The following is an 11,104-nucleotide window of genomic DNA, read 5'->3' on the forward strand; positions in this document are numbered from 1 at the left end:
CTAAAATAAATGTTATTCAGTGTGGCTCCTCAAGAATATACACGTTAAAATAATCAAAGCAACACTTTTTATTTAGACTATAGCATCAAGTCAGTGAAAACTCTAGAATATTGATCTGGTTAGTTTAATAGCTCAGAGGGTTGTTAATCCAGAAGAGAGACAATTACTTTAGAGAGCTGGACAAGACTGTAGGAGGTCCTTAACCCATCAACAGGATCAGTATCTGTTCTTTTGTGTAAGAAGGAACATTTTTTGAGCCGTGTATTTATTTTCCGGAGTATAGCCGGAGTATTTTAATTTATTCCACTGAACAACGACACTGTGTTGGTGTTGTGCGTTTTTGTCCCTGAATGTCACGTAAATAGAAACATTTTGGATGTTTGCATTGTTATTTGTGTGTGCAGGATGTAGCTGATAACCAGATCGACACAGGTGATCTGATGGAGTGTTTGGTTCAGAATAAACACCAGAAGGAGATGAATGACAAATGTGCAGTTGGGGTTACACACTTCCAGCTGGTGAGTGATCATGAAATTTTGTTTTCCGTCTCTGTTTCTCTCTGCACTCTGTGATACCAGTTTCTTTTTCTTGTTGTTCTTGTCTTTGATTTTGAATTTTATCTTCAAAGAGCTGATAGACTCAGAGAAGCTTTAATATTTGAATATTGTTTTTGAGTTACACAATAGTGACAACAAGAATGAAATAAATGCAAATAATAGTAAAAACGAAAAAAGGATAATACTATCACCATAGTATCCCTGTGCTTCTCTCTCAGATTCAAATGAAGGATTTCCGGTTTTCCTATAAGTTCAAAATGGCCTGCAAGGAGGATGTTCTGCGCTTGTGTCCAAACATCAAGAAAAAGTGAGACTCTATGACTGCTAACCAATGAGAATAGTGCAAAATCTCCTTGAGGCTGAGCTTTAGTTTAACATTTTAACTGATTTAATTGGACATAAGTGACTCTCTGTGTGACCCTGCAGAGTGGATGTTGTCATCTGCCTCAGCACCACAGTGAGGAATGACACGCTGCAGGAGGCCAGGGAGCAGAGGGTGTCTCTGAAATGTCGTAAACAGCTGCGGGTAGAGGAGCTGGAGATGGTACCACACACACACACGCACACACACTCAGACTTCTTTCAGACAGTCTGACAGCCACAGTGTTACCTAACCTTTAACGTATCCATGACAACACAATGTTTTGCTTATGTCATTTGATCTCAGCACTTTAAACTTAATTTTAGACTGTATATAAAAATGGACATAGCATCCAGGTATAAAAAGTGAAGCCAACATAGAAGTGTCTTCAGCCGAGATTATCTTTAAATTTGGTTAATTAGCTAATGACTGTAAACTTGCTCCTCACACTGTTGCCAACATGAAAGTGTAAAAATGTACAGACAGTTTCACATATTTTTGATGGATGGGTCAATAAACCTGCAGTGTGGGGAAAAAGTCAAAAGCCTCCTTATTGTCAAAACAGTGGTGACACCTATTAGCTAACGTTGAAACATATATGAAACACACAAGTAGCTTAATAGAAAAAAATAGTGTTGCGCTAACAAATATAGTTATTGCATTGACATGTTCCAACAAACAGATGCATTCTTATGAACTAAAACTTAATGCAGTGGCAGGTGGGCGCTCCATCATCTTGAATAGATGTTTTATGTATGTGTCTAGAGACCAGCCGCATACGTTTTACACCAAAGGCAGAGGAGAAGAGAACTTGTAGGTGCTAGTGTGGCATAGAGGTAACATGACCGCAAGCCTCCTCTTCCTTACCGCAAGCCGAATTTCCTGACCTGAAGTCAGGGCTCTAACATACAAAAACATGCATAAACGTGCACATTTATTGCCGGGATTGCCGCAGTTACTTATTAGCAACAGGTTAGACATGCAACCTTCCAGATAAATAGATGTGAACTTCACTGACTCGTATCGGACTCTTTTTACAGTTTTACAGCCTCCACAATTCACTAACTTAATGTTTTGTTCAATATGGCTAGAAACCAGGAGCTGAGCTTATAAACCTATGAGCTGGGAAGTGTTTACTGAGGTCATAGAGAAATCCTTCTTTACAACTGGAAGTCTTTTTGTAGCCATGGGAGTTACCCGAGGCCCATCTGCATTAACTTCACTTTTCACAAGGAGGATAAATCCATCTTTTTACTGTCTATGTTCATAATGCAGCACTGGTGACTGGAGTTTTACTGTAATATGAAAGAAATCTTGCAAATTTGATCTTTCCTGGTCAACACTGATCAGGAATGTCACTATAAGAAAGAACTTTTCTTATCAGTATCTCACGATAAGAAACAGCTACTTCCGGCTGTTCAGTGGGTAGATCTGCTCCTATTGATTTGGCAGATGGTTTAAACACTAGATGTCCTTTATGACACAACCCAAAAGGGACATGTGTCTCCTTCTTGAATCGGACTAGGGATCTTTTCCTCATTAAGGGAATGTGTAAACTACGACACTATAGAACCACCAAGTAATGCTTAAGTCCTACAGTTTATAGACCAGCATTAAAGTTAGTGTTTCCTCAAGCATAAGCTTTTTTAGGATTTATAAAACTAGACAATAACACACTACTGTGTGAACTGTGATACAGAAAAGCACCACGGGACATTTAATCTGTAAAACCAGGTTCTACTTTGGCTTACTTTTGTCAAAAATTGGTTTTGTAAAAATTTTTCTAAGAAAAACACAAAAGTTTCCTTTTTTTCCCTCTCATTCAGTCCGAGGATATTCGGTTGGAACCAGAGTTGTACGAGCCCTGCAAGTCAGACATCAGTCGTCTGTGTCCCAACGTAGCATTTGGTAACGCTCAGGTAGGGAATGCAGAGTGTTGTGTAAGAATAGAAGCATTGTATTGTTCTTTTCTGCTGTTTGCCTCCACTCTTTATCGTTCTCGTCTTCACTCGTCCTGGCCCTCTGCTCCTACTCAGATGATTGAGTGTCTGAAGGAGCAGAAGAAGCAGCTCAGCCAGCGCTGCCACCAGCGGATCTTCAGACTGCAGGAGGTGGAGATGAGCGACCCTGAGCTCGACTACCAGCTCATGAGAGTCTGCAAACAGATGATCAAGGTGATGGAGGCAGGAAAAAGGGAGAGGAGATCGTGGGGAAAAGCACTGGGACTGAATTCTGTCATTGTGGTGCTGTGTTTTTGACTGAGAGTTGTGAAACCTCACTCTTTTATTAAAGTTTTTTCTCATCTATACCTTTGTGCTGCAAAACCTGCTGAAATAGTTTGATAGGAAACCTCTACTGATTTAATTTTAGCAGTGGTTTACATTTTATAATCTTGGCACATATTCTTTATATAAATTGTAAACCAAAAAGCAGCTATATGTTTTACAACCTGAAATGAGTAAATGGACTTAATTCCTCTTCACACATGACCCACGTTCTGGACTTCCTGTGATTTTGCACACGTTTACCTTTCAGTTACTTTTTCTGCATATTTACTTTCATATGTACAGTTTTACAGCCTCACATTAACTGTTTAACACAGTGTGACTAAACTATGGCTTTATGGTCTTTTTGGAGTAATTGTCAGCATGTTCCTAGATCTCATTATCTGTACAAACACCATTACTCTCTCCTGCAGCGCTTCTGTACAGAAGCGGATGCCAGGAATGTGCTCCAGTGTCTAAAGCAGAATAAGAACAGTGAGCTGATGGATCCCAAGTGTAAACAGATGATCACCAAGAGGCAGATCACACAGAACACAGGTATTCACACAGAACCACACAGAGTCCCATAAAAAAGACCGTAGCGTCCTCTGTCCTCATCCTTCTCTTCCTCCCCCTTCAGACTACCGTCTGAACCCAGTGCTGAGGAAGGCATGTCGAGCCGACATCCCAAAGTTCTGCCAGTCCATCCTGAACAAAGCGAGCGAGGACGGTGAACTGGAGGGTCAGGTCATCGCCTGCCTCAAACTCAAATATGCTGACCAGGTTAGAGCACAACTCTACTAAGGTCGTGTTTGTTTCAAAGATACAGGCAGACATTGTTTTTGCTGTAAGTTGTAGTGTATGCCTTTCAACAGTGTTGTGAAAGACGAAAATCTATAACAAGGTGATTGATTGTTGTTAAATTGTGTGTTTTCTGACCGGGGTTTGTTTTAGAGATTGTCTTCAGACTGCGAAGACCAGATCAGAGTGATTCTCCAGGAGTCTGCGCTCGACTACAGACTGGACCGACAGCTGCAGATGCACTGCTCAGAAGAAGTACGTGCTTACACACCCACACACACACACACACACACACACACACACACACACACACACACACAAAGACAAACAAATGAACAATTCTCTCCTCCTTTTTTTTCTCCCTCTGCAGATCTCCAGATTGTGCGCAGAGGAGGCGGCTGCCCAGGAGCAGACTGGTCAGGTGGAGGAGTGTCTGAAAGTCAACCTGCTTAAAATCAGACAGGAAGCCTGTAAAAAGGTACATGTCCACAGTACAACATAAGATGAACTTGATTATTAGCAGATTTCTGTTGGTTTTAAAATATCATGGACATTTTACAGTGTGTAGAATACTGTACTAGTACAGTATGTTTCAGAAGGCTTCAAAGTATGAAAGGAGCCGAAGTCTGAACACACAAATGAAAACATTAGCGTCACTGTGACTGTTGCTTCTAGATGATCTCATTATTTTCATTCATAGTATCATAGAAGAAGGAGGGAAAATGGCTGAAAACTCTCATTAGCTAATTTGGCACACTTAGCAAAAAGGTCTAACATTAGCCACCAAAAGCTACTGGTTACACTTTCAGGTAACCTTGTATGTTTTTGTTTTTGTTTGTTTAGGTGTGTTTGTTTAGGTTTCACCGCAACAAAAAAAGGCTCACTGAATCTTAATGTAAAAACTCACATATCCCTTATTTGTTTGTGTTTGCAGGAAGTCCTGAACATGCTAAAGGAGAGTAAGGCAGACATCTTTGTGGACCCAGTCCTCCACACAGCCTGTGCTCTGGACCTGAAACACCACTGTGCCGCCATCACGCCGGGCAGAGGACGACGTGGGTGCTTTCACACAATCTTTCTTCTTGTGCAAAACTGTCAGGCTGGTTAGATGGAGCCAAGAAAGTATTCTAATCAGAGTCCGCTTCCCAATCAATGACTGTTTACTAATAAAGTTTGCTTGTCCATCTTTTCCTCAGCCTGAAAGGCTCATGGGGTATCATTGTCACCATGCCAACAAAAACTCAAGAATCAGGCAACATAGGTTTTTCAAATTGATACCTTAAGGGAACAAGTTTATATCTCAGTAACCTCAACTTTAAGATTGACCTCAGAGGTCAAGGTTTTTTGAAAATCTTGTGAATGCGTTAACTTAAGACGGAGATCATCTAGGATTTTCAAATTGGTACCATAGGTGCTTCTACTAGGAGGCTGAGGGGTTTGAATGTCTTTCACTGAGATTCTTTTTACTGTGTTTGGTCACCAAAACTAGATTTTTCTGTCCCTCTCCATGCAGAGATGTCGTGTCTGATGGAGGCGTTACAGGACAAGAGAGTTCGCCTTCAGCCTGAGTGTAAGAAGAGGCTTCAAGACCGCATCGACATGTGGAGCTATGCTGCAAAGGTAAACATCAAGAGTTGGATTACAGTGACAATTGGGACTAGAGCTTCCACCCTGATGCCAACACACAGGTAGCATCAGAGGAAGAGTTGTTAGGTTGCGTAATGTAGTTGCTGTGAGTTAACTCAAAACATTTGTGCACTAATCATTCTATTAGTGTAAAGATACTTCACTCTATCCAGGCAAACGCTGACGCTAGCCCCCTCCCTCTGTGCTATAGGTGGCACCAGCAGAAGGTTTCTCAGACCTGGCCGTGCAGGTGATGACATCACCCTCCAAGAACTACATCCTGTTCATGATCGCACTGAGTGTGTGCGTCCTGTTCCTGGTGGGGCTGCTGTGCGGTCGAATTACCAAGCGAGTGACGAGAGAACTGAAGGACCGATAGAAGACAGAGCGCCCCGATGCTTCCGAAAGAACTGAGTCCTTAAACCTTTCCCTACCTTCCTCCTCCTCTTCCTCCTCCTCCTCTCTCAGATGCCCGATCTGTAACCAGCCAGCCTGCACAGTGCCAACACCAGTGCCCAGCTCTGGACCCCGTTACCCCCTCGATGAATCCTAAAATCTCCCTTTGGACATCTCCAAACTCTGCGATAGCACCGGCTGTCTGATTCAAGTGTTTTTCCTCAATCATGTTTGTTTTGTTTTTTTTTTAAAAAAAAAACCACAAATCTGCTTTTGCTGAGGATCTTGTTTGAGTTTCTAACTAAGCGCTGTTCTTGATGTGACTGAGGGCTGTTGCTTCTGGGGCTAGAATTGCTCTCCCCCCCCTCCCCCCCGGTTCAGTCCTGACGCTTTTATTTTTGTGATATTTAATGGCGACTGGAGCATGCAGCGCAACAGGAAACCGTTTCTTTGGAAGTGACTGGAGCAGCCTGAGTCGTTCAACTTTGTGGTTGAATTCTGACAAGTTCCTGTTGCTTTGAAACATTTTCTCAACAGTCACAAAGTCCCATCCTCTCTTCCTTCATCTGGACCAGTTCAGATCCATCTTGCTTGTTACTGACTGGAAATGAAGGTCCAGCTGCTCTCAATATTGTCATTGACTGGATTGTCCTGCGCACATGGTTTTAAAACTTAATTTAAATGCTAACTTCATTGCACTTTTGTTTGTGTGTTTTTTAACATTATGCCTTATTTATTGTCTGATGATGTTTTAGTTTCTTTTGAGTTTGATTGATCTTTTATGTTTTTTTCCTGGAAATCCAGCTAAATACAGATTTTGTAGTCTACAGTGAGACATGCAGAGAAGTACAGCTGTGTATGATGGAGCTTTAAAAGTACTAATTGTAAAAGGTTTAAAACCTTCCAAAGTTAACTAAAATGTTGAGAAGAATGTGAAGAAAGAACTGCTATGACTTAGAGATGTCAACTAGAGCTGAACTAGGACTGGACTGTACCTTTCATGCAATACTCATTTGCACCATAAGATGGTACTTTTGTTAAACCATAGTAGCAAGGCAAAAAGCAAAACCTCTTGAGGAAATGAGCGGGTAACTAAGGCCTTTGTCATAGGCTTCAACACCAGTCAAAGACTTTCTGGTGAATGGTTTCTATAGGTTACTGGCAGTCACAATGAGGTCCTGGCCCAAAAGCTTACTTTGTGTTGCGGTCACTAGCCGATTACTGCGATTGCCTAGAGTGTTTGCCAACATGTCTGCAAACTCTTGATAGCTAACCACAAAGTGGTAGTGAAACTTGGAAAAGTGTAACACAAACAGGAAACGGAACCCATTTATCTTTAAAGTAAAAGTTGTACGTAACCATTGAAACCAACACTTTTCAAGACGCAACATTTACGTCTTGAAGGTGGTTGATTTCTGTCTGTGGTCTGCGTGACACTCTTTTACATTTTACAGCCACTTAGTTTAGGGAGTTTTTCCTTCCCACTGTCGCCAAGTGCTTGCTCATAAGGAGTTGCCTGATTGTTGGGGTTTTACTCTATATTGTAAGGTAACCTACAATAATATAAAGATCCTCGAGGTGACCGTTTTTGTGATTTGGCACTATATAAATAAAATGTATTTTATTTATATATAGTACAAATAAAATGTAATCTTTAAAAAAAAAATTGCAACTAGTTGGGGAGTGAAGCGGAAGCGAAATGGATGGATAGTTGGGGAGTGTTTGCAGACTTTTGTACAAACTGTACAGCACTGTATGCCTCTTTACAACCAATTTCATCTAGTGACAGCAACATACAGGAACAATTCCCCCACTAAAATCTAAACTTCAACAACAGAACACGTCCATCCAAATTTCAGCAGGCCTGCTGGTAAAGCACTGCCCTGTTGTGGTCAAAGTAATCTTTTTCACAAATATTTGATGTGGTTGAATGGCATTGGTGATGTACAAGAGAACACCATTAGGTACTCACTTCCATTAAAACCACTAAAGATGGATGTTGCCCTTCGTTTTGTAAAATCCTGTTTCGACTGGAGTATTTTAAACATCCTCATCGTCTTGGCAATTTGAAACCAGACATCATGAGACGTCATCCCTTGTGGACTATTAGCAAAGTATTAGAGCTAATATTAACTGATAATATCAGTCAATATTAACTATTGATGTATTGGTATTGGCACTTATAATGCTCAATAAATTAAATGTAAAGTACCAACAGGAGAGAAACCCTTCAACCATTTAACTAGTGAGTATTTTGAGTGTTGACATTCTGTAGTTTGTCCACCAGAGGGCACTCTGCAACTTTGGTGTTGACAGCATGTGTTTGGAGCGCCACAAACACAACAACCTGCTGACCTGAGAAGAGTTGGGAGTGTAAACAAGTAAATAAATAAACTACATGCAGCAAATGTTAGGGAAATTTGTTTATGCTTTGTTTATCAGAAAGAAAAATATCAGCAGGTATATCGGAATATCAGACTTTTAAACTGACAATATCAGAATTGGTATTGGTCTAAAAAAAAAAAAACTATATCTACAGAGAATGTTTCCACATGGGCTTCCCTTTGAGCCCATCTTTTATCTACAGTCTATCAAAACCACAGTGGTTTCCGGTGCTGGGTCATGTCTTAAACTTAAAACATGAACCAGCACTGTCTAAAACTGATACATTTAAAAGTAGTAGTGATTTAAAAGTGTATTGGTCATGGCTGCAGTGGGTGTGTCCTTTGCATCATAGAACTGAGATCCAGAACTGGGTCATTCCTACCAGGTAAAGGAGACGTCCAGTAACTTTTCCACCCAAACGACAACTGATGAGCAGGGTGAGAGTTTTATGTAGTTCTCCTAATGTAGATTTTGCATTAAAGAGCTCAATCAAAGCTAAATAATGTTGACATTACATCAAAATCCGTGACTATGAATCATTGAGTCTTCTTTTTTTATTTGAGCCATGCAAATCATTGCTTTGCAGTTAAATAACATGAAAAGATCCAAACATTTAGCCTTTTTCTTCTTAAAAACGGTAACAAATTTTAACTTTTGCACTTTATCTGATGTAAGTCACATCTACATAGCCTCATTTATTAATTTCTAAAATATTTTTCAACATTAACCAAATCTGTTTTTAAACAAATCCTTTGCAGCTTTTTGTGGTGAATTATTTCCCATGAGTGATATAAAAGCAGTCACAAAGATGAATATTGTGCAACAAATGCACAAGATTTCTGCTCATTAACAAAAAGTGAACACACTCTGAGAAATGGGGAAAATATCTTTTGGCAGGAGACAACAGATCGCTGCTTTGAGCGTTTCTCAACAACCTTTTTGTTTCTGTGTGTGTCTGAAGTCAGATGTTGAATAAGAGATTTGACAGAAAACTAAAAACCGCTATCAAAACCAGTTTTGTACGGAAGTCTCCATGTGGACAAATTTCATCGCTGTGCAGTTTTGTTCTTCTTGGAATATGCCATGTATTATGAAAATGTAACATCTATCATTGTGAGATTTGATTTTGCTGTACAGATAAAATTTGTTGATTTAATAAAAATGTGTGCAGATTTTCATATCCTTGCCTCAGACAGAGTCCCTTTTTAAGACCAAATAAGTTACAGCTCTTATGTGTTTTGTGTTTAACACACAGTCACAGCTGAAGAAGCCTGCACATTCCAAAAGACTCAGAAACATGCTTTGTGTCTTTATCTACACCACACTGCATTTCCACAGTGGGTCTTTTGTCCTGTCTCTCTTCCCCTACCCTCAGTTGTTTGTGACAGATGACTGCCCCTCCTTGAACCTGGTTCTGTCGGAGGTTTCTTCCTGATAAAAGGGAGTTTTTCCTTCCCACTTTCGCCAAAGTGCTTTCTCATAATGGGTGGTATGATTGTTGGGTTGTTTTTTTTTTTTTATTGTAGGGTTGTTAACCTTACAATATAAAGCACCTTGAAGTGACTGTTGTGATTTGGTGCTGTATAAATAGATTTGAATTGAATGTGAGTGAATGAAGACCAAAGATAAACATGTCCTCTGTGGCCTAACCCACTGGTTTATCGCTCATTATGCCTACAGCAAGAGCCATACATGAAATGTCGGTCACTGCTGCCCAAGAATAAAATTTATTACATGTAGTTTAAAGTAAAAATCTGTTTATTTGTAACCTTTCAGTACTAGGCATTACTCAGACGAATGTTTACTGACACAGAAGCTTCCTCGTGCCTCTGCAGAAGCTGACTGCTGTGACGCAGCAGAGAGAGGCTCATCCTTGCTCATCCTCCAACAGTTGACATCCAGTGTCAACTGTTGGAGCTGATCCTTCTGCTTCTAAAGAGGAGAGGGAGAGGGCAACAAGCCATTTCACAGAGACCTTTGAGGATGTGCCAGTTTACCACTCACAAGCCACTTCACTAGCACTGCATCAAGTGCTTTGCAGTCCGACTGGCAAGAAGTGAAACCTGCCAACAAAGTGCAAAACTTTGTTAAAAGCAAATAAAAATAGGTCCCTGCTGTATTCGTGAGGATAGTATATTTGAGTACCAAGTTGGAACCCCTTTTGCCTTCAGCCTTAATTAATTGTGGCATTGATTGAACAAGGCTCTGGAAACATCTTTAGAGATGTTGGTCCAAGTGCCCACTCTCTTCTGCTTCCAGCTCGGCTAAAAAACTATCCCAACTGTAATGGGGATACAGCCTGTCAAGTTTGCCAATCTGTTTCAGGAAGGAAGTCAATCATTCGCACAGACAACCAAAGTAAAATCACTAACCTAGACATAAGTGTAATACTTAAATGGAGCCCAGGACCTATTTGCCGTAAAGCGATGACGCCAACACCCCACCTCAGTGTTAACCCACTCCCACAGCCATGTCACATGTGGTTGACTGATTACATATTTGTGTTAAACAGCTGAACAGGTGTAGCTAAGTAAGTGAGCACCGAGTGTATTTGACAGCCAGCTCAACAACAGTCATGAGTCATTGCAGGATGCTGTACAGCAGGGGTTAGGAACTCCAGGCCTCAAGGGCCGATGTCCTACGGGTTTTAGATATCACTGTGGGTCAACACACCTGAATCAAATGATTAGTTCATTACCAGGTCTCTGGAGAAC

At 40.7% G+C, this 11,104-nt stretch overlaps 1 protein-coding gene across 1 annotated transcript in view; it reads left to right on the top strand.

Annotated features, from left to right (window-relative positions):
- LOC102780072 (Golgi apparatus protein 1) overlaps positions 1–9,555 on the top strand; it is a 28,487-nt gene extending 18,932 nt beyond the window's left edge. The window contains exons 15-26 of the mRNA XM_087841780.1: positions 405–518; positions 776–864; positions 984–1,101; positions 2,745–2,837; positions 2,955–3,092; positions 3,617–3,740; positions 3,823–3,965; positions 4,137–4,238; positions 4,354–4,461; positions 4,918–5,038; positions 5,497–5,603; positions 5,821–9,555. Of these exons, the coding sequence (XP_087697906.1) occupies positions 405–518; positions 776–864; positions 984–1,101; positions 2,745–2,837; positions 2,955–3,092; positions 3,617–3,740; positions 3,823–3,965; positions 4,137–4,238; positions 4,354–4,461; positions 4,918–5,038; positions 5,497–5,603; positions 5,821–5,988 (1,425 nt within the window). The 3' untranslated portion in view covers positions 5,989–9,555. The remainder of the gene's footprint in view (positions 1–404; positions 519–775; positions 865–983; positions 1,102–2,744; positions 2,838–2,954; positions 3,093–3,616; positions 3,741–3,822; positions 3,966–4,136; positions 4,239–4,353; positions 4,462–4,917; positions 5,039–5,496; positions 5,604–5,820) is intronic.
- The last annotated feature ends 1,549 nt before the right edge of the window (positions 9,556–11,104 follow it).

This window comes from Neolamprologus brichardi, chromosome 1, assembly GCF_056152115.1.
Source record: "Neolamprologus brichardi isolate AB-2024 chromosome 1, ASM5615211v1, whole genome shotgun sequence".
NCBI classification, from domain to species: Eukaryota; Metazoa; Chordata; class Actinopteri; order Cichliformes; family Cichlidae; genus Neolamprologus; species Neolamprologus brichardi.